This window comes from Miscanthus floridulus, chromosome 19 (assembly GCF_019320115.1).
Source record: "Miscanthus floridulus cultivar M001 chromosome 19, ASM1932011v1, whole genome shotgun sequence".
Lineage (NCBI taxonomy): Eukaryota > Viridiplantae > Streptophyta > Magnoliopsida > Poales > Poaceae > Miscanthus > Miscanthus floridulus.
Genome location: NC_089598.1, coordinates 37,094,039 through 37,115,466, shown reverse-complemented (window position 1 = coordinate 37,115,466; position 21,428 = coordinate 37,094,039). Strand labels below are relative to the sequence as shown.

The 21,428-nt window shown below is 47.1% G+C and overlaps 3 protein-coding genes across 4 annotated transcripts; all 3 read right to left on the bottom strand.

The window, feature by feature from the left end:
* Positions 1-2,398: 2,398 nt before the first annotated feature.
* LOC136525880 (uncharacterized) lies at positions 2,399-2,776 on the bottom strand. Its single transcript, XM_066518721.1, has one exon. The coding sequence runs from the start codon at positions 2,774-2,776 to the stop codon at positions 2,399-2,401; it is 378 nt and encodes a 125-aa protein (XP_066374818.1).
* A 6,474-nt stretch (positions 2,777-9,250) lies between these two features.
* Positions 9,251-11,486, bottom strand: LOC136529648 (BTB/POZ and MATH domain-containing protein 1-like). Of its 2 annotated transcripts, none has more exons than XM_066522720.1 (2): positions 11,358-11,486; positions 9,251-10,848 (listed from the first exon to the last, which is right to left on the bottom strand). In XM_066522720.1, exon 2 carries the CDS (start codon positions 10,717-10,719, stop codon positions 9,628-9,630), a length of 1,092 nt encoding a protein of 363 aa, XP_066378817.1. In that variant the 5' UTR covers positions 10,720-10,848; positions 11,358-11,486; the 3' UTR covers positions 9,251-9,627. The 2 variants fall into 2 exon arrangements, with proteins under 2 accessions (XP_066378817.1, XP_066378818.1); XM_066522721.1 differs by lacking the exon at positions 11,358-11,486 and adding an exon at positions 11,039-11,133.
* Positions 11,487-13,429: 1,943 nt separating this feature from the next.
* LOC136527239 (microtubule-associated protein 70-3) lies at positions 13,430-19,611 on the bottom strand. The gene is made up of 11 exons (XM_066519884.1): positions 19,222-19,611; positions 19,029-19,114; positions 17,004-17,069; positions 16,752-16,922; positions 16,392-16,562; positions 16,133-16,288; positions 15,874-16,020; positions 15,632-15,703; positions 14,890-15,456; positions 14,612-14,793; positions 13,430-13,887 (listed from the first exon to the last, which is right to left on the bottom strand). Exons 1-11 carry the CDS (start codon positions 19,382-19,384, stop codon positions 13,848-13,850), a joined length of 1,821 nt encoding a protein of 606 aa, XP_066375981.1. The 5' UTR covers positions 19,385-19,611; the 3' UTR covers positions 13,430-13,847.
* Between the last annotated feature and the right edge of the window lie 1,817 nt (positions 19,612-21,428).

Genomic DNA, 21,428 nt, shown 5'->3' with positions numbered 1-21,428 from the left:
AGCCTCGCCCTCTGGTAGACGTGCTAGGAGCCAGCTGGTGTTACGTCAGAGGTGAGCAGGAGTGGCGCCAGGTTGGCCACAGTGTCGACTGGAGGGGTGCAGCCGATGGCTATGTCCATGGGGGAACAGATGGAGGAGGACACGTCTAGGGCACCCATGGCTAATGTGGCGCAGCCGAGTGTGGCCGCGATGTCATAGGCAGAAATGACGCAGCCGAGGCCGTCATCCGTGTAGGTGGCCACGACATCATAGGTGAATACGGCATAGCTAAAGCCATCATCTACGTAGGAGGCCACTGCTGTGGTGGGGCGGATGGAGGAGGACGCACCCGAGGCATCCATGGTGGACGTGGAGCGGCCGGGTGCGGCTGCGATGTTACAGGCAGAGACAGCGCAACCGGAGCCGTCGTCTGTGTAGGTGGCTGCGTCTATAGTAGGGTGGATGGGAGAGGGCGCACCCAAGGTGTCCTTAGCAAATGTGGCATTGGGACCCGTCCCCTCTACCATCAGAGGGGATGCTCTAGAGGAGTTGCTGTCGTAAGAGGGGTCGGCGCCGCTTGAGATTGGCACGGAGCCATCCCGGTCTCTGGTCCGGGTAGGCGGCGACCCGCATGCGTGGGGAGGATCCCAGATCCAGTGGGCAAACTGGTGAGACCCGAGGGTGACACTTTTTGCCCTTGACGACGCCGTGGAGGAGAGGGAATGGGAGAGAATCCACATAGAGGTTGGGACCACGGATCGCGCCCTGACCACCACGCTGAGCTCGTTGTGCGATGTCGTCACCCTGGTTGGCCTTGTATGATATGACCATGTTTCTGACTCTCATTTTCCCTTTTCACACCTCTAAGACTTGTCCTCTCTGTAGTCCCTTATGGTCCGCAGCCAGGAGAAGTCCCAATTCCTTCATCGCGAGAAGGACGTTTGGGACCGCCTCGTCAAAGAGATGCAGTGGAGTGATGGGCTGGCCACACAGCTCACCACCACCCATTAGGAGGTGGCTGAGCTTTCCCCCACTACCTAGGAGCTAGCCAACCTCTGAGTCAGGGAGAAGGATGCCCACGAGGCCAAGAAGAAGCTCGCGGCCCTGATCAAGAGGATGTGCACGGACACCGCGGAGTCTGAGCGGACACTAAAGGAGTGGGACAATTTACTCCTTGCCATAGAGGGGCTCCGCACGGAGCGCGAATTGTCTCACCAGGAGTGCGCTGACTACAAGCAGTGGATCAACCTCCTTGAGGGTGAGCTTAAGGGGGAGAGGGACCTAAAGGTTGTAGCCGAGGGTGTGTCCACCAGGCTCACCATGGAGGTCGGTCAGCACTAGGAAGGGGTCCGATGCCTGGAGACTGAGGTGAGCCGGCAGTGCGATGAGGTGCGCAAGCTTCGAGCGAACGTGGATGGTAAGCCTCCGGTTTCCCTTGTTGTCTTTCTTCCTAGAACCCATGTTAGGCCTTGTGACATGGTCGATATGTGACTTGGATAGGTCTCGATGACAAACTTGGGATGGAGGTGACAAAGAGCTGCGGCCTAGAGAAGGAGCTCGATGAGATGAAGGCCTCCTTCCTGAAGGAGAGCGATGAGCATGATACCCTATGCATCACCGTCTAGCTAGTCTACGATGACCTTGAGCTGGCCCCGGAGCTAGAGATGAGCTCGCTCATGGTCCACGCCATCTTGATTATGGATCAGGCATGTGAGACCATGAGGAACACACTTTGCTTTGGCGTTCATCGATCGTTTGCGATCACTCATTCTCACTATGAGAACATCAAGTCAGGGCTTCATGCCTGGTTACTCCAAGGCCAAGGTAGAGGAGATTGAGGTGATGGTGGCCTCCCTAGAGCAGGATCTAGCTATAAAGATTGAGGATGAAGCCATTCCCCCGAGGGGTTAGTTAGTTAGATGAGCCAGGCGGTGAACTTGTAATAAATGGACAAGCTTTTAACTTTTGTTCTGGCTGAAAAGACTTTTGGCCCTTCTCTTTTTTATGTATAAAAAGGTTGATGCGATTCGACCCCTTCTGACGTTAAGGTTGTAAAGCTCTAGGTGCGGGCGAAAAAACTCTGATCACGTTGGTGAGCAGAAATGTCATAGCCGCTGAGGCATGGGTTTCTTGCTGTCTGACTAGTTTTACTCAGCGTTTGTTTCCGCAACTCTTGCTTCTAGATCTTAATTGTAAGGAGGGGTTGGGCGCAAAGAATGTTTCTAAGTAGATATATTCTTATCAACCCCTGAGTGAGGCCCGACCCCTTGCCGTTGCTGGGGTCAGGTGTCGCTAAAGATCGAGGAAATGATAGCGAAACAGAGAAGAAAAAGCATTTTTGCATTTCAGAAATATCATTCTTAATTTTTATAAGTACGTGCATAGACTAGGGGTAAAAGTGACATAGCTGCTCGATGTTCTAGGCGTTGGTGAAGACTTTGTCGTCGATGAACTTGAGCTTGTAGGTGCCCGGATAGAGCACCTCCACGATGATATATGGTCCCTCCCACGACAGAGAGAGCTTGTGGCGGTTCTTGTTGCTCTGGACAAGGCGGAGCACTAGGTCCTTGACGTTGAAGGCCCGGCCCCACACATGACAGCTGTGGTACCGACGTAACGCTTGCTGGTACTTAGCCGAGCGGAGGAGGGCAATGTTACGTGCTTCGTCAAGCTGATCCATGGCGTCCTCGAGGGATGTCTTGGCTCCCTGCTCATTGTATGCCTTAACCCTCGGCGCTCCATAGTCGAGGTCAGTCGGGAGGACCGCTTTGGAGCCGTAGACCATGAAGAAAGGCATGTAGCTGGTTGCTCGGCTGGGGGTCATCCTCAAGCTCTAGAGTACCGCAGGAAGGTCCACAGCCCATCGTCCGCTGAATTTGTTCAGTCGGTTGAAGATTCAAGGCTTGAGGCCTTGCAGGACCATGCCGTTTGTGCTCTCGACCTGCCTGTTTGTGTGGGGGTGAGCCACGGCGGTCTAATCAACGCGGATGTGGTAGTCATCACAAAATTGGAGGAATCTTTTCCCGGTGAACTACGTGTTCAGGACTCCAAAGCGATGGGTGATGTCGAGGAAGAATTGCATGGCCTACTCAGATTTGATCATGGAAATCAGCCAAGCCTCTATCCACTTTGTTAACTTGTCCACGGTGATAAGCAAAGCGTGTAGCCCCCGGGTGCTCTTTTGAGGGGTCACATTGTTAGAGGTAGGAAAGTGAATGCAAACCATGTACCTCATGCGCATTCCAAGGGGCAAAACAAAGACCAGCCCCACACTGGCGCCTTTCTTCATTAGCGATCCATTGAAATACATTATCTAGTACTCTTGATCGATGGCTGCTGACAGCATTTTGATCTCGGTCCATTCTATAATGAAATCAGCCAGCACCTAGGACTTGATGGCTATCCGAGGGGCATATGAAATGCCCTGACCCATCAGCTTGAGTGCCCACTTCGCGATTCTCCCTATGACGTCTCGGTTTTGGATGACCTCGCCGAGAGGGAAGGATGTCACGACCATCACCGGGTATGACTCAAAGTAGTGACACTGCTTCCTCTTGGTGATCAAGATGACGTACATGAGCTTCTGGATTTAGGGGTAGCGAATCTTGGAATCGAACAAGACTTCACTAATAAAGTATATGGGATGTTGCACTTTGAGGGTGTGTCCCTCTTCTTCCTGTTCTACCACCATGGCGACACTGACCACTTGCGTGGTGGCCACAATGTAAAGCAGGAGTGGTTAGCCATCGGTCAGCAGGACCAGAATCAGGGCCCTCATCAGGATTTCCTTGACCTTGTCAAGTGGCTCCTGAGCCTCGAGCGTCCACACAAATTGGTCAATTTTCTTCAAAAGCTGTATAGGGGGAGGCCTCGTTCGCTGAGGCACGAGATAGAATGGCTAAGCATGGTGAGGCACCCCATAATTTGCTATACCCCCTTTAGATTCTGAATAGGGCCTATCCTTGTGATGGCTGAGATCTTCTCTGGGTTGGCTTCAATGCCGCGCTCGGAGACGATGAACCCAAGCAGCATACCCCATGGGACGCCAAAAACACATTTCTCAGGGCTGAGTTTGATGCTATTTGCCTGGAGTTTCACGACGGTTTGCTCTAGGTCTGCTACGAGCTGGTCAGCCTATTTAGACTTGACCATGATGTCATCTACGTAACCCTCAACGGTTCACCCGATAAGGTCCTCAAAACACTTGAGCATACAATGCTGGTATGTAGCCCCTACGTTTTTCAGATCGAACGACATCGTGACATAGCAGAACGATCTGAATAGGGTGATGAAAGAAGTTGTGAGCTGGTCGGATTCTTTCATCATAATCTGATGGTACCCGGAGTATGCATCAAGGAAGCAGAGGATTTCACACCCTGAGGTCGAGTTGACTACTTGATCTATACATGGCAAAGGAAATGGATCCTTTGGACATGCCTTGTTGAGACTCGTGTAGTCAACATACATTCTCCATTTCCCATTCTTTTTTCGTACGAGGATGGGATTGGCTAACCTCTCAGGATGATACACTTCCTTGATGAATCCGGCCGCCAAAAGCTTCGCGATCTCCTCACCGATGGCCCTGCGCTTCTCCTCATCGAACCAACATCGACGCTGCTTTACCAGCTTGGAGCCTGGCCTGATCTTCAAGGCGTGCTCGGTGACTTCCCTCGAAATGCCTGGCATGTTCGAGGGTTTCCACACGAAGATATCTCTGTTGGCATGGAGGAAGTCGACGAGCACGCTTTCCTATTTGGAGGAAAGCGTGGTGCTGATGCGCACCACTTTGTCCTCGGAGCTGCTAGGGTCTATGAGGACTCCTTGATGCCCTCCGCGGGCTCAAAAGATCTAGCCGATCACTTGGAGTTGGGTGCTCCCTTAGCGGTCCCCTCCTTGATGACCATGAGCTCCTCGAAGGTGATAATCACCAAGGCATGCTCATAGCACTCAACTTCACACTCATAAGCGCGCTGAAGGAGGTGCCAACGGTGATGACCCCACGCGGGCCTGGCATCTTGAGCTTCAGGTAAGTGTAGTTGGGGACAGCCATGAACTTCGCATAGCACGGTCGTCCTAGGATGGCGTGGTAGGTTCCGTGGAACCCGATGACCTCGAAGGTGAGGGTCTCCACCCTATAGTTGTCCGGATCCCCGAAGGTGACGGGTAGGTCAATCTATCTGAGTGGTATGGCTTGTCTCCCTGGCACGATGCCGTGGAAAGGCACCCTGGTCGGTCAGATGTGCGACTGGTTGATGCCCATGGCATCAAGCGTATCAGTGTACATGATGTTGAGGTTGCTGCCTCCATCCATCAGCACCTTGGTGAGCCGCTTTGTGCCAATGATCGGGTCGACCATGAGCGGGTACCTTCCCGGCTACGGGATGCTATCTGGGTGGTCGGATCGGTCAAAGGTGATGGCGGGCTTCGACCACCAGAGGAAAGATGGCATGGCTAGCTCGGTCGTGTAAACCTCACGACACACGAGCTTTCGGCGACGCTTGGAGTCGTAAGCTGCCACCCCACCAAAGATCATGAGGCAGCCATCAAGCATCGGAAAGCCACCATCCTTCCCCTTGGCGTCGTCCGCTGCTGGCTTAGGCTTCTTCCCCTAGTCCCCCTTTTTGGAGCCACCAGACAGGAAACGCTTAATGAGGGCGCAGTCCTTGTATAGGTGCTTGACGGGGAAGGCGTGGTTCAGGCACGGCCCCTCGAGTAGCTTCTCAAAGTGGTCAGGAGCACCCTCGGTGGGCGCCTGGCCGCCTTTCCGCTCTGCAGCGGCCATGAGCGATCCCCCGTGTCGCTGCTTGTTCTTATTCTTGATTGGGCGGTTGGAGGCACCCTCGCCGATGTCCTTGTCCCACTTCGCTTTGCCCTTGGGGCGGTCAAAAATCGCTATGACCGCCTCCATGCCTGAGGCGTGGCTGGTCGTGATGTCGAGGAGCTCCTTGGTGGTCCGAGGGCCCTTGTGTCCTAGCTTGTGGACCAGGGACTCGTAGGTGATCCTAGACAGGAAGGCTCCGATGACGTCGGCGTCGGTGATGTTGGGCAACTCGTTGCATTCCCTAGACCGGCAATTCTTCAGATCCTAGGGGTTCCTAGGGCACACGTAGGTGCCCTGGAAATTTCTCACAAAGATCTCTTTTAGGTCCGCCCAGCTTTGAATCTGGTTGGGCGGAAGGTGCTCCAGCCATGTTCGTGCTGAATTGGCCAAGAACAAGGGGAGGTAGCAGATAATGAAGTAATCACTATCCACACTGTCGGCTTGACAAGCAAGCCGGTAATCCTTGAGCCACAGGCCGGGGTTCATTTCCTTGGATTATTTTGGGATGTTGGTCAGTGGTCAATACCGCAGTGGGAAAGCTGTGTTGAGGATGTGCCGGCTGAAAGCATGGGATCCTGGCAGATTGGGGCTTGGGCTTCGGTTCTCGCAGCTGTCGTAGCGTCCACCGCGATGACGGTGGTAGCTGTGGCCGACCTCCTCTCTCTTGTCCCACCATCCGCGCCTACGGGCGTCCTAGGTGTTACGTGCGTCATGGTTGGGGCCGAGATGCTCATGCACCGAGACCATGGCAAGCCCCCCACCGTCACGTGGCACCTGGTGGATGGATATGTCTCGGTCATGTCATCCCGAAGACGTGCGCTGACTGGCATCGAGCTCGCGTCGCCGAGACAACGAGCTTTCCGCCTACCGTACCGCCGTGCGCTCGAGCAGCATGCAGATCTCGTGATGGGCCCGATGGTCTTCGGGTGTCACGGGCAATGGGAGCCCTCAGAGCAAGGCCGTTGCGGCAGCTATGTTCTAGCTTGCCCAGGCGAAGTGCGGGAGGCCTCCGTCATCCTCAATGATCCTCCGGTTTACGTCGTGGGTGATGGCGCGCGCACGGCCACCGTCTTCGCGGCGTTTGATCTCGCGCTCGAGCTCCACATGCTCCTACTCCAGCTGGAGTCGTGCATCCTCAATCTCCTTGTGTCATGCCCTCAGCTGCTCTACCCGTAGGCGAGGCAGGGCCGGTATCATCATCGGGGTCATTCGTAGGAGTAGCCCCTCCCTCGTGGACGCTTTCGACGTGGCCCTCGGGGGTGTCTGCCATGAAGCATTCTCGCGAGGGGTGATGGCTTCCCCTGCTGGAGTCCAAGTCAGAGATCGTCTCTAAATCTCCCGCGAGAAGGTCGTGGAAAGATTCCACGACATAGTCCGTCATACCCATGAATTCGTCATCCATGGGGGACGGGTGCATGCGCTGCGCCACGAGGTGACCAATGGTCCTTGCGGCATTGCGTAGACCAAACGGGAACATTGTCGGGGCGCTCCGAGTGAGGTATTCTAGGGAGAGTGGTTTCCCTCCGGTAAGCTACGTCATGACGTTGGCGAACGAGAAGGTGAGGCAACGCAGGTCCTCCCGGGACAGTCGGGGTCCTAGGAAGGCGTCGAGCTGGTGCTCCAGCCTCCCGTAATTGAAGCCAAGGAGCTGGTCGCTCCCGGGGGCACGGGCTTCCAAGGCGTGCAGCTACAACTCCTCGAGGGCCGTGACGGTTGCGTCGAGGCCGGTGGAGCGAAGAAGTTGGACGGTGGCTGGAGCCCACGTCGGCTCTCCCTCCATGGTGATGAAGAAATCCAGGCTCCCAAAGCGCACGTGCACACCGGGACCCAACTGACGCCGTGGTTAGCCATCTGTGGCCTGTTGTGGACGACGAGACGCGCAAAAGACCCCTATCTGGCATGCCAACTGTCGGTGTTTCGAACCACCGACTAGTAAATTTGTGTTTACGCGTCTAGCCCGGATGGTGTGCTCGGAGGATACAAGGGTTTATACTGGTTCAGGCGGAATGTCCCTACGTCCAGTTTGAGGCTGCTCGTGTTACCGGCACTTGTTTGTAGTAGGGGTTACAAATAGGCGAGAGAGGGAGAAGGTCCCAAGTCTCTGATGGAAGGATCGAATGGAGTTGAGTCTAGTTGTACTCAGTTCCTTCCAGCCTTGAGCCGTTCGTGGGCATCCTGCTTCCCCTTTTATAGTTGAAGGGAAAGGCGCAGGTTACACGAGAGAAAAGCAAGGAGGAAGAAGGCCTCCGGGGTTGCGACGCCCTTCGTCTCCTTTACGCGGGTCCCGCCGGTCCTGTAGATGATGACGAGGATGGCTCCACGTCATGACCCTATTCATCACTGGTGCTATACGTGGGCGTTGTCAGCCGGTTGTGGCGCTCCATTCCATTCCGGCGGGCGGCACGGTTAGCAGATACCCCCGTCGGAAGTCGTACGGGGATTAGGTAGCTTAGCGCCGGCACGCCCGACACTGTTGGTGACGTGAGTCCTCAGGTATGGCCCATTGTGGCCGCGGGTCACGTCAAGACGCGCCTACTCCCCTTTTGGTGTTAGAAGTTTGACACTGGGTTCGTACTCTCAGACCCGTAGTAGTTGGAGGCGGTACGGACCCCGTCAGGAGAGGCGGAATCCCCTTTCGAGGGGTCTAGCGTGGCGAAGTCCGCGCCCGAGGGGTCGGGCGAGACAGAGCCCACACCCTCAGGGTCAGATGTGATGGAGCCCGCTCCCTCGGTATCGGGCGTGACGGAGCCCGTGCCCTCGGGATCGGGCGACACGGAGCCCGTGCCCTCGGGATCGGGCGACACGGAGCCCGCACCCTCGGGGTCGGGCGGGGTGGAGCCCGTACCAGACCAAAATACGCTCTTGGCCATCCGGGCGAGTTAGCGTTCGCGGCCATCAGCTTCCTTCTTCCAGGTATCCCTAATACTGATACCGGGCAACATCGCTAGGAAACCCCGCGCGGCCAACTCCAAGCTACAAGCGCAGAATGTTCTGAAGCAGAAGCTTGGGATCATTGAAAAGTTTCAGGCGACCTTTGCGGCCCCTTTGTCGGCCAACATGCAGGAGGCACTGGAAGCGCTGTTTGGGAACGAATTCGATCCGGTGGCCATGAACCTAGATCTGGTCGGGTTTGACGCCGAGGATAGTTAAGCCTTGTGCTTAGCTTGTTTGTCGCAAAATATTACTGTGTAAATCACAACCACATGTGTTTTTTCGTCGCTCGTCTCGGGATTACTGTAGCCAGCTTAGGTTGTAACAAACTCTACTTCTGTTTAATGAAAAACGTGCCACGGCACGATCGCGAAGAAAAAAAAAGATACTTCATTTTCTCCAAGAGACGTTGGCACGCTTGTCATCGACAAAAAAAAAATATGCATCTAATAGTTATCATGGAATGTATGTATCACTTTTCGTTGACAAAAAAATGTATAACAGAATTATTCTGGCGAAGCATACTGGAACCACATCCGTGCGACTGAAAATCATTCTATTCAACATTCAACAGCCATCAGATATGGCTGTATTGTTTTGTTATTTTGATAGAGCAAATACCACAAAATTTGACTGGTACGGTTGAATTATTTAGCATAATATGCCAATACAAATGAAAATTCAGCAAAGTGCAACAGTTGCATATCAGATACTTGAATTTTCCGGGAGGTTGGCTCGCTTGGACAGCAGGATTATTGCAAAATTCCTTCAGTGCTAGCAGCAGAAATACCATACATATGCATTTCAGGTGCCCACAGTTTGCTTAGTCAGGGCAAGGTGTAGGGGCCTCCAAAAAAGGTGCTGAAGTTCTGCAAATGTTTAGCAATAAGTAACACCTACCTCTTCTCAACGGCAGACCTGAGAAGTTCAGTCATGGGAAATGGGCAGTTTGCCACGAGGTGCTTGTAACCCTCGGTTGCCAAAACAGCCTCAAGATTTGCAGGAGAATCAACAATGAATTTGATGCATCTGGTCTTTAGCCTGCAGCAGCTGTGCTGCTCCGCGAGAGCCAAATTCGTGGCAACCATGCCCACGTTGATGCCACTGCAAAGCTTGTCTTCACACATGAGCTTAAGCCTGTCCAGTCCAAACCTATCAGCAGCTGAAAGAAGATGTTGTGCAATGGCCATCGACTCTTGACGCCCAATGTCGCTGCCGTGCTGTTGAGCGAGCTCGGGGCATGTGTCGGTGTAGATGAAATGGAGCATAGCCTTGAAGGCTGCTGGTTCGATGCCCTTGATATCGACGACACCCGAGCTGCTCTCTTTCATGGGCGGCCCAAAGAATTCAGCCATGAAGATGGGAGATCTAGCGGCGAGTATGATCTTGTGTGCCATGAAAGATTCACCTGAAACAAAGAGTGTGATGTCAGCCCCCTTATGGCTTTGCTGTAGTTCACCAAGCTGTTGGTGCAAATCGGTGGACGGCAATCCAGCACTGGGGTGGACATTAGCTCCTGCTCCCCGCGGGCTTCTCCAAACACTGATTGCGCATTCCACAGCCAAGGAATCATTTTTTAGATAACCCAATTTTAGTAGTTCCTCATGTGTTAGAAGCAAAATTGGTGGTCCTAACTCCTCTTGCTTCGTGTATCTGTAGGTGGCACGCTGATCTCCAAATGGTGGGAGAATTCCGGTCACATCAACTAACTGACATCGAAGAGTCGCCTTCACCCCATTCTCACACACTTTGCTACGCAGCCCAAGCCGAAATGCTATCCACTCTTTGCTCAAATCAGGATGAAATGGATGGTAACGGACTTCCCAGTCATATCCAGCAGCGTCAAATGTCCCATAGGAGATATACTCTGATTTATACAACGCCACAGATCTTAGGTACTCTTTGTTTGTAGAATATCTATCTATCTTCACCAGGTGAACTTTGTATTCTGTCTCAGTGAGGTCTTTCGAAAACTGCATGGTGGGCATCCAATGAAAATTGAGGATTGCTTGGGCAGTTCAGCGAGGAGTATTTGCAATGTACAGAATCCCAACAGCTGGAGATGACTATTTCAGTCTTTCAGATGATGTCAGCTCAAAGACAACATGTGGTGCTACCTGAAAACAAAAATTAACATCTGTTTTTATATATGGAAGCAATAAAACCAAGTAGTAGTAATGCCAATGGTTTCAATAAACAAAGAAGAGTTCATGATAGTATAGCAGGGATGAATGTTTTGTTATACAAAATAAAAAAAATGAATCACCGACATATGGCTTCAGGTGCAAGGTTGGCAGTTAGGGAAACCTTGTAACAAAGCATGCTTTGCACAGATTTCTCCATCTGATGCTAAATTGTACCGACCAGTTTGCCACTGTGTGGCATTTCACTGAACTGGTGCGCCAAACTGCAGGGCGCCACTTGATCCTAACACGGCATTCGCTGGATCGGAAATAGTAAAAGATCCCCCGTTGTGTTTTGTGTCCAGAAGGAGTTGTGCCGCCCTAAAAAGATCCTCCGTTGAGTATTACAGGTAAAGCTACTTGGCCAAAATGCTCCTAGCCCTGTCTCCTCATCACAATCCAAAGGATCGACATCAAAGAGTTGGTGAGGATGGATAATGTACCTTCGACGGCGAACGACCGCGAGACACGATGGCCGCACGGCGCAGGATGCTCGCCTGCCAGAGCTGACCTCGACGGCCTCCGCCACGGCGCCGGGCGCTGGGGCGGGCATATAACTGCAGAGGCTAAACGGTCTGCGAGGAATTAGTGCACGAGAAGAACGGATCTCTAGTGCTCTTTCGTCCTTTTGTTTTCGTCCCTTTCTCTTCATTTTTCACTCTTTGCGATCTAGAAACAGTTTTTTTTCCAACCATGCCGCAAAATCATACTACCTCGGTCTTAGACATTTAGTTTTGTCTTAAATCAAAGTATCTTATTTTTTTTAAATACCAATTTTATATTACTAAAAATATCACCATAAAATATATTTTATAGCATACCTATTTGATATCATAAATGTTAATAATCTTCTTTATAAATTATCCTAGCTTAATATAGTCTAATTAATGTCAAAACTTAAACATCAAGATTTTTAGGACGAATATAGTTTTTTTTAAGCGCACAGTACAGATGTGAAACGCACGTACATACATGTATATTCACTCATGTAAACTCAACTCTACGCTGATGAACTTAAAAGATTAAGTTGACGGATCTTAAAATTGACATAGTCATCACATGCATCTTGTTATTGATGACCTCTACTGAATAATGTTGTTTCAACTTTTTACTCCCGTGCTAATTCTAGGATCTGAACCAGATGAGCAGATTTCCCCATAAGGAAGCAGCTGTCTATAAGCATAAAATTTTTGAAGAGGCTATCTATTTATCTATTGATTGATTGTCACCTATAAAAATCTATCAACTTTCTAACCATTCAATTTAAATCCAATAGTTCAAATTCATCCTTACATGATGGAAAAAGAGGGACAAAATCGTACCTGATTTTTTCGAACATTAGATTTTGTTCCTTGATCATTGCACATCTCACATGCCAAAAAGATCTCTTAGCCCCAATTTTTGGAACATTTTTTATCTCTACATGGAACACGTTATTTCATTGCTATTGCTATTTTTCCCTTTTAAACTGGAGCACTGAAAATCTGAGACGGTACATTTTAAATGGTAAAGAGCAATTAGGACATCTAACGGTACATTTTAATTGAGCAATAATTCAGAAACGGTTCTAGAAGCCTAAAGAAAAAAAAAATTATTTGTGACACCAATGTTCACTTTAGGAAATAAGTAAGCGACCTAATGCAATTGGGTGAATCTATAAAAATATTTCGCTCAATAGCAAGAGAATAATAAGAAAAAGAATTAACTTTTTGATATCCACATCTGAAAAGTTCAATTTCAAATTGTAATGGGCATTTCCCAAGGTTGCAAATGAAATATTCGAGCTGAAGAGCTCATCAGTTTGAGGACAATTTGTTAAACTGAGAATGGAGTTTAAGTTTGCATTGGTCCACGACATGGTAGCCAGTTGGGCACATCACCCTCCTTTGGTCCTATTCGCTTGTCTTATAATCCATATTTTTTAGCTTTTTTTTTTAGTTGGAATAATATTTTTTTCTCTGAACAAATCATCAACAGTATTTTCAGCCATAACTTATCAGTCAAACGAACATGGCAAAAAAAAAAAAAATTGCTACTATACTATCTTAGTGAATTTGTGTTGTCACGTCGAAAGGTTTATTGGATCATTTCACAAAGCTAGAAATCTATATGAAAAACTGTCAACAAGCTACAACCTCCAAGAACAGTTTCATAGAATAGTCTCACGGATCAGCAACACAAGTCTACGTACGAATCCGGGGTCCACACATAAACTCGGGTGACATGTGAATCCGCGCAAAATTGTAGCACTGGAAAATTATCTGAAACCGTAGCTCTTTGACAATGACAATCATGCACAGATAGCTGAGCTGTGGTATCCAAGCAAGGCCTAAATCAAACACTCCCCACAGTGCTAAAGGAATTTTTTGAAGAGCAATATCCCAATGCCAACCCGATCCAGAAGCATGCCATACATGGAAGACAGGAAGAGGATACATATCAGTTGGCAGTTGCCACTAGATGTACCATATGCAGATGAACAATGTGTCACCACTTAATCAACAGAACTCAGACAAGCCAGAAGCCATGTTAAAAATTCCAACCCAAACACAGGGCAAGCAGAGCAGCGCAAACAAGCATGTGAGAGGATACAATATTCACAACCTGGGCAACGGGTGTCCTGTGTAACTGAGCACTCAAGCTACATTACAGATTGGGCATGCGAAGATCCCCAGCCTATACAAGCATCAGGTGCACTGCCTGGACTAATAAAAAGAAACAAGAGGGCGCGCCACAAGGTTAGACACATAGGCTCAGCTTCACTCTCACAATGGTCTCATCAGATCCGAGCCTACTCTTACCCTGATCTAGGTATTGTTGGGTCATCTCACTGTGCTATGATTTTAGCCACAAAATTAATAGGATATGAATGGAACAAATGGTGGAACAGAAAACGATCTATCCAAGAATGCTGCTTGGTGTTAGTGCTGCCATCACTGGAAGTTGCGCATCGACCCACTTCGTGGTGCGTTTCTGCAGGCATAGAACAGAATTCAATATGATTTAGAAAAAAGAACAGGATTTTTTTGTTGGGGGGGGGGGGGGGGGGGGGGGGGGGGGGGATAAGACATTTTGCGCCAGCTTGCAGCAGTCTAAAGACAAACATCAATGGTTTCAAAAGATTGCACTATATGAAAACAAAGGTTCTTCAAACCAAAGATACAGTTGTTGATGGTACTTATATTTATCACAATCAATAGGACATTATATGAGGATCACATGTATCGCAAATTGTTGTGCATGACATGATAAACATGGAGAACTAAAAACTAAGAGAATATCTGAAAATAAAAGTGAAAGTGTCATGAAATAAAACTAACATCTATGGATAGTGTAAAAATGATATGTAGGATACTTACTGCTCAACCTCTTCCTAGATATGTATTAGGCTACCTATTTTAGCTACTTATGATTGTTACAAATAAAGGGGGACTGAACTGGATTGTAGTATTGAGGCCTAATAGGGGGACTATATATAGAATACATGGGGACACAGGAGAAAAACCCTAGACTAGTGAGATTACACTAATACCCTTAACAAGTGTAATCTCCCTAGTCTAATGACTAGTACCCTTAACAATGATCAAACAGTATACTAAGCATTGAGCATTCGGTTCGATTTTTTTTTTTTTTGAGCATTTCAATAATGAGGACCTCAAACTTTTATAAAAAAATTGTAGCATTCCTGAAAATGTACCTTCCAGGAAGCAGCTGTGAACTACCAGAGCCTTTCGTACCAAGCCGCTTGGCTCTGATTTCTTGTTCTTTACTGGCACGCATTGCTGCAATTTCTTTCTCCATGGCTGCAACCTCTCGTCTGACCTTTTTAGCCTCCACTTCCATTGCTTTGGTTAAGGTGTCTACTTTCTTTGCTAACATCTGCCAGACGACAATAGATAAGCAAACTTCATAATAATCAGTATATAACTAACTATCCACTAAAGTGCGCAAATAAGAAAAGAAATGGACGCATACCTCAATAGCATCATCTTTATCTTTTAGAATCTGATCCTTTTCATGGCATGTCTTTCTCAAAGAAATTACCTCTTTTTGCAGCATATCATATAGGAAACCAGAAACTGTCTCAGCTGAGTTATTATTTGTGGTTTCGTTACTTTTCTCATCTGCATTGCTGACTGCACTATCATTAGTTCTTTCATCCATATCGCCCTTCCAACTATCATTAGTCTCTTTATCTCTAACAGCATCTGTAGATCTGTTGAGTAAATGAGCTCCATTTCCATGGACCTTTCCCCTATCTAGTGACCTAGTTCCGCCATCAAATGACTTCGAAGTGCCTTTAGCATGCTTCAGAACCAAGCTGCTGTTTGACGAAAGAGATGATCTTGAATGAAAAGAAGGAGATCTCCTTGACAATAAGCCATTTGGAGACAACTTTGATATGTTATCAGCTCCACCAAGTGATAACCGGCGGGAAGGGCCATTGCTAAAGCTCTTTCCTTCAGTAGGTGGACGACTAGAGCCACTTGGTGGCCCCCTTAGTCCATCTTCTAGTACTTTCAGACGTAACTGATATTTTTCCTGAGTAAGGTGCAGAAGTTTAGCTCATCTGAACTAACTCATTTAACAAATGCTAGATTGCATTATAATATGAAGGCTGTAACAGTTCCACCTATATGTCAAGCTAGAAAGCTAATAGGCAAGCAATCAGCAGAACACAACCTGGCTGCTCAACTGTAACAAACAAGTTATGTACCTTCAGTTGAGCTTCAGATCGTGCTGTACGTTCCGCAACGGCAAGCTTGTCACGAAGTTGTTGCATCTCCCCCTGTAGAAACAAGAAATTATCAAAGGATGGTACCTATCATATGGTACTCGAGAAAAGAACCTTGTCCAACAGGTGGTACATTTAGTTTCACCAAAGAATATGCATATTTTTGCAGAGTTGAATGCTAACAAAGTACATTGGTAAAGAAAAGGCTAGTTTAACCATCATACCTGCAAGAACCTACGTTCTTCAAGCCACTGTTTAACTGGCATCACCTTGTCATTAGAATCTTTCCACTCATTGGCAACAACAGAAGCAACCCTGTTTGCTGTAACTTTTGCACGTGCAAGTTCACGGTCAAGTGTTCTCTTTTCTTCCTAATAAAATCATAAACATAAGCATGAATCAAGTGTTCATGTGAAAAGGGTAAAAAAAATTGACATGGATTTGATGGCAAAAGAAGTAACCAATCTAAGGATAGTTTGTTACATTTATTTCTTGAAATCTGCGCTGGTAATCTCGAACAACATTAGCTGTTGCACCACCTTGAAGAACAGCCTCTTCCAACTCTCTCACAGTTTGGCTAAGCTTTTCAACTTCTGCAATCTTTTGGCGATGCAGCTTGTCTAAGATTTTATTTTCTTCCTGCAATGCAAAAAAATCAATCAATTAGGCACTAAACCAATTCAATTGGAATGCCAAGTTATTGTCTTTCATGATAGAGAATAAACTGCATGCACCCACTTACATGGCAGATCTCAATTTGCTTGATCAACTCTTGGTTCTTGTTTTGCAAATCGTCAACCATAGCAGCTTTTGCCATAGCAATTTGTACGGTCCTCTCTGCTTCTAGCAGAGCTGCCTCCTTTTGTTTTGTTAGACGATCCAAAGCTCTGTTGTCATCCTGGAGCTTTGCAATCTGAAAACAAGGTTTAACTTGTCATACACTTTGTCCACAGGAAATGAGTACATGATAAATTACAAAAGGGTAGTTAGATGATCCAGGGTGACTGGAGGCATGAAACATTTGCAAACGTAACAAAAACCTAAGAAAGACATCTGCACAAACACAAATAAAGAACAACTGACTATAAAGACTAAGTATTACCTCCTGGCGAGAAAGCTTTAGCTCAGCTTCAAGTGGTGCAAGAATGGCTTCAATTGGTGGCATGTCATCATCTTTCTGGGCTGCATGTACTCTTCGCAAAGTTGCTTCTGCTGCAAACTGGGCAGCCAATGCAGCTTTTTTCTCATCATTTATCTTTTTAACTTCAAGATTCTGCAGGTATTTTTTTGGGCTTGGTTAACCTCCATCAATCAATAGAGGAAACAAGCAAAAAGTAAGGACAAGCTGTGGTACTTTGCTTTCGAGGAGAGATTCTGTCAGCTTGAGTTTCTCAGCCATCTTCTCCAATTCATCTGTAAGCTGCCGCCAAAATACAATCACATTAGAAAAAAAAGGGAGTTATTTGCATCCAAGTTTTTTTTACTAAAAAAATACATATAGCAACTAATTCAGCAGCATATTTCTTTGAAAGTGAAGGAATTTAGAACCCATATGAGCTGGAACACTTCATCAGTTATTTCATTTCTTGAATGTGCCATTCTTCCAGTGACCCAAGTGCAGAGGCACAAAATAAGTATATTTCATCATGAAGTAAATTTGGCTACTGTCCTGACTCCTGACAATCACTTTGTTCTTAGCGACCAAATAATACTTGAAAACATCACTCCATTAAACAAAATTCAATCATAGACTCAGTCTCTCCCAGAAAAGCAACCTTGTGCGACAAGATCATTAAACAAAACTATCAATAATTAACAGCACACCTTAAAAAAACATACAACTCACTTTCTTTGGCATGAAAGCAGCGTCCGCATGTACGTCAAGGTGAAATTACTTCTAATTGGAATTATCAGCGTCGAACCAAGAGAGGTAACCAAATTCTGGTGTTAAATATAATCTTGTCATTTCAGTTGAAGCACGCAGACCAATTTAAAAGAGGCATTACCTTGGTTAATTAATTAATAACGGATGGCAACAGAATATGTAAATTGCAAAAACAGCCTACAAGCATGTGGGTTTTAAACTTTAGATTGGTAATACTGTGAAGGGTACCTGTACATATGCTATGACTGAGTTGATTAGACTCATCAGAATCATAAATGAAGGGAAACCAAGCTCCAAGAAATATATTTGGGGATCTAAGAATATCGTGGAAATACGATAATGCAGCAGAATGTATACATGCCCAAGTGTTCTCTTGGTATCACGTTAGTTAAAAAAAAAATGTACAAGCTCAGAAGAGGACCATGGTAGTTTGAGGCTGATGAAACCATAGTAGAATCTTAAAATATCTTAGAAGCAAATGGTTATGCGTTGTAACAACTGTTAAAAAGATAAGCCCTCTTAGGAAAAGATACAAGCACTAGATCACTGTACCATGGGGCCATGACAAACAGGCTCTACAAGATTCTGAGCCAATGTTTCCTTAACAGAATTTGGCTGGGTTGACCAGATTTGGCAAGTATCTGTTTTTGCTACATAAATTCAACAAGGTTCCCTTGCCAAGTGAAACCTTAGTTTCTATTGTCTTGCCAATGTTTGGACAACCTATGGGTTTTTGGTGACAAACTTCTTGCAATGCTAAATTCTGTAAGGTTTGGTGGGCCATATTTTGCTTCAAACCAAATATCCCATAAAAATCCCAAAAGGGTACCAAAGCCACATGACAGAAAGCCAATGCTGCAGGTAACAAATTAGCTCCAAGAATGTGGGGAAATGAAGAAAACACTTAACATGATCACAACATTGTCTGGGAACAAATTAAAATTATGAATTTTCTGTAGAAAATTTACTTTGGGCAGCCTTAAAAGCACGAGGTCTTGACAAAACAAGTATTCTGAAGCAAATAACAAAAGAAAAGAAAAAAGATGGAGGAAAGGAATAATCATATCATTGCCTCAAGACTGGCAAGAAATTTCTATCCTGCAATCATGTAAGTTAGGTCAAAAGTCAAAGCTACCAAACTGAGTAAGACAATTGAATGTTGCTAAATGCCAAAACACATCCAAATCTTTGGACTCAAACTACAGTCGGACACACCTAGTTTTGTTTTTATCTTTTTCTTCTTGTGAGGAATCTGGTCAAACCTAGCTCACTAACTCGCCACAAGCTGGCTATTTTCCACAATCAACATCACTTCGAGATGCAACACGAAGGGAATAGACATCCATAAAATAGCAACAGACGATTCTTCCTTTTTCTCTCAACAAGCTTCTTTTTGGGGCATTTCTCTCCCTCTCTCTCAAGGGATTGAAGACTATATTTTCCACACATTGTAGCACGACCGATAGATTGTACTAGAAAGCAATTAGGGATTACCTCCTCTACGGCCTTCTCCCGCGCCCTCTCCGACAGGCGCAGCGCGCGTATCTCCGTCTGCGCCTCCCCAAGCTCCCTCTCCTTGTCTGACACCAGCGAAAACCGCACACAGATAAATCACGACAAAACCCTAGAAACCGCTGCAGTGAGGAAAATCGAAGCACGAAATGAACAGACAGGCCACGAAACCGACCCCTGAGCTCGTTCTCGAGGCGAGTGAGCTCGACCCTGACGGGATCCGAGCCGTGCATCAGCGCGATGAACTCGTCGGCGTCGAGGCTGGTCCGCACGGGTCCCCTCCGGCGCGCGGGGCCCCTGGGCGCCGCCGCATTCCCGTCTTCGCCGCCGTCGGTCATACCAGATCTGAGACCCCGGCGCCGCGCCCCAGCTTCCCAACCCGCCGGCCTCGGGGCACCGGCACTGCGCCTCCGGCGCCGAAATCGAGCAAAGGGTTTCCGCCCGCTCCCCGGCCCCGCCGGATCAGGGAAACCCTAGCTCGGCGCCCGCTCCTCCGCCCGCGTCACTGTGCCCGCCCCGCGGCTGTGTGCGAGAGTGTGTGTTGGTCTAGCAGTAGCAGCTGCGGTTGCGGTTGTTTTGTGCAGCTGTTAAGTGGCGGGTTTAAAAAAAAACTCGGGTGGGGAAGGGGGGAAGGGACGGGACGGGTTGTGCTTTTTGGATTTATCTTAAGATAGGGCTTAGACAGCTATTAAGTCCGAGCTAATCAGTAATCACGAGTTCACGACAGGACGAGGCACATTTCAACGACCCACTTTTTGTTTTGATGCTCCTCTAGGCTGCAGCTTTACGTCCGGCCCGAATTTTTTTTACTGTCGCTTCCAACATAAACACTGGTTTAAAAGGCACGCTTTGAATTTTGATGTTAGAGCGTCTCCAATAGTTTTTTTAAAAAAAATTGGGTGGTAAATCAATGAATTTTAGTAGTGGCGGAGTCAAAGGGCTCTAATTACTCCCCTATATATTTGCATCAGGAACTCTAAATTACTTTTTATTCTTCCCACATCCTTTCACCTCGAGATTGACACGTCAATAGTATATTTCCATGCGATTTGATCGATTTTTCCCAACTGCAGAAGGATTGAGAGTTGAGATAGAGAGATGTTGGAGAGCGTTTTTTTTTTCAATCTGGCTAAAAAATCTAAATTAGAAGTGGGTTTTTGGAAACTCTTGAAGATGCTTTTACTATGTGTCATTACATTTTCAAATAAATTTAAATAAGATTTGAAATATGAGCCTACTCGTTTATCAGCCTGTTCGTTTGGCTATAGCTTGTCGTAAACGATCGTAAATTTCCAGCCGGAACAGTATTTTTCTCTCACACAAACCAGCCAGCAGTACTTCTTCATGAATCAGCAACGATACGAACCAGCCAACCGAACAGGCTGTATAGCCCTGCGACTGCAGTTATTTAGTTTATGTACCATGAACTAGAAGAGAGCAGGCCTTACAACGCATAGCTATTTTGTCAATGATAGATCTATTAATATTTAGCTGGTATAGTGCCCGTGCTAACGCTATGGCTGCATTTCAGGGATGCTCATGAAAATAACCAAATGACGATAATTAGCAGCCCATTACTGAAAAACAGAGTACAAATGCATTCTTTTTAGTGGAACTGTGTTTTTGAAGGGGATAAAGGAAGTGTCCATCTCATCTATGGTGGGGAGATAAAGCTCTAATGAAATAAATCCCACAGCCAAATTAAAATAGAATCAAAACAATTCAAACATATGTAAATAGCTACTAATAATGAGGATTCCAGGTACAGCTCAACAAAGGAAAGGGAACGGCATTCTCTGTGCTTGCAATTTGGTGTCATCAAAATGGGCACATGACTGTATATGTGGTTTCAGGGAATTATTCAAGGATTTCAGTTGCCCAGCAGGACAACATCTGATTATTAAAGTAGCCTGTTTATGGTAACAATGAAATGAGATGGAGAAGCCCATCATACCTATTGGCCCCATTCGGCTTACCACATATCTGGCTTGTTCGGCTTCTTTTTTCAGCCGGAATATTGTTTTTCTCTCACAATATTTCAGCCAGAACAGTGTTTTCAGCCAATTTCAGCCAAGATTCAGCAAGCCAAACGGGGCCATTGTGTCAAAGCAAAATGACAGCATCAGAGTCCTTGGACGCGGCAGGCCTGTCGCCTCTGTTCCCCATCTGGGTTTGCAGATGGCCGCTCCACCGCTGTTGCCTGCAACCTGCTGATGCATTTAAATCACCAAAAAAAATTCTAACCTAGACACGAAAGGAAAGCTCCAATGCATTCTTTCATTAACAATGACAAAGGACAAAATATTTGCTAAACTTGACATGTCGGGTTCATAAACCTGGGATCCCCAATGGATCCGCTTCCTAGTAAAACTCGGCCCAGCA